Source organism: Perkinsus marinus, assembly GCF_000006405.1.
Source record: "Perkinsus marinus ATCC 50983 genomic scaffold scf_1104296949550, whole genome shotgun sequence".
Taxonomy (NCBI): domain Eukaryota; phylum Perkinsozoa; order Perkinsida; family Perkinsidae; genus Perkinsus; species Perkinsus marinus.
In genome coordinates, this window is record NW_003209889.1 from 1 (window position 1) to 807 (window position 807).

The 807-nt window shown below is 48.7% G+C and overlaps 1 protein-coding gene across 1 annotated transcript; it reads right to left on the bottom strand.

The window, feature by feature from the left end:
- Positions 1-6: 6 nt before the first annotated feature.
- Pmar_PMAR008671 (dimethyladenosine transferase, putative) lies at positions 7-512 on the bottom strand (the record flags this gene model as incomplete). Its single annotated transcript, XM_002778428.1, has 3 exons — positions 7-94; positions 139-290; positions 450-512. 3 exons carry the CDS (start codon positions 510-512, stop codon positions 7-9), a joined length of 303 nt encoding a protein of 100 aa, XP_002778474.1.
- Positions 513-807: the final 295 nt, after the last annotated feature.

The window sequence follows — 807 nt, forward strand, 5'->3', positions numbered from 1 at the left end:
CGTCACTCACGGTAGGTTAGCTATGACAACGTCAAACCTTGGCAAAGCCAGTCTCTTGAAATCACCCGTAACAACTTCCATATTTGAGGCTCCTCTGAAAGCATGCCATAATCGTTTTACGAGAATTGATAAGCTAACTTCATCTCCGCACGTCTTTCAACCTCCTTAGCCAACCCTTCGTTAACTTCCATTGCCACCACTCGATTCGCCAGCTCGCTCAGTTTGACGCTCATATTCCCTGTTCCCGGACCCATTTCCAGAACAGTGTCTGAAGGTCGGATTCTAGCCGCCTGAAGATGACACAAGTTCATATTTTCCTGTGAATTTCACAGCACTCTGCGAGGCGTATCGGCATCAGCAACACTCTGGGCATCCGATAACGTGATCCCGATCATAAATACCGTTATCAGTGACTGAAGACGGCTCGAACATAATAAATCGACTCTTACCAGTAGTATTCTAGTGATAATGTCCTCATTCTGCAGCAAGTGGCCGCCTCGATTCCTATACATAAGTAGCGCGCTATGAGGATGCATGATGGTTTTTTGCAATGGAGCCGGCTTCGAACTGTAGACCCCTCGCAGCGGACGATGCACTCTGGGATGTTGGCGAATAAACATCAGAAACCACACAACTGTGGTGGCCAGACACACTCCTGCAGCGACATCTATTCCTGTGTTCCTCAGCGGATGCTCACCACAGCCTGATGAACAACCCCAAGTCACTTCCAAGATTAAGTTGGCAGCAACCCTATGAAGGTGAGGAGATCAGTGACCTTCTCGCTTCCACAACTAACTTGCGCTCGCC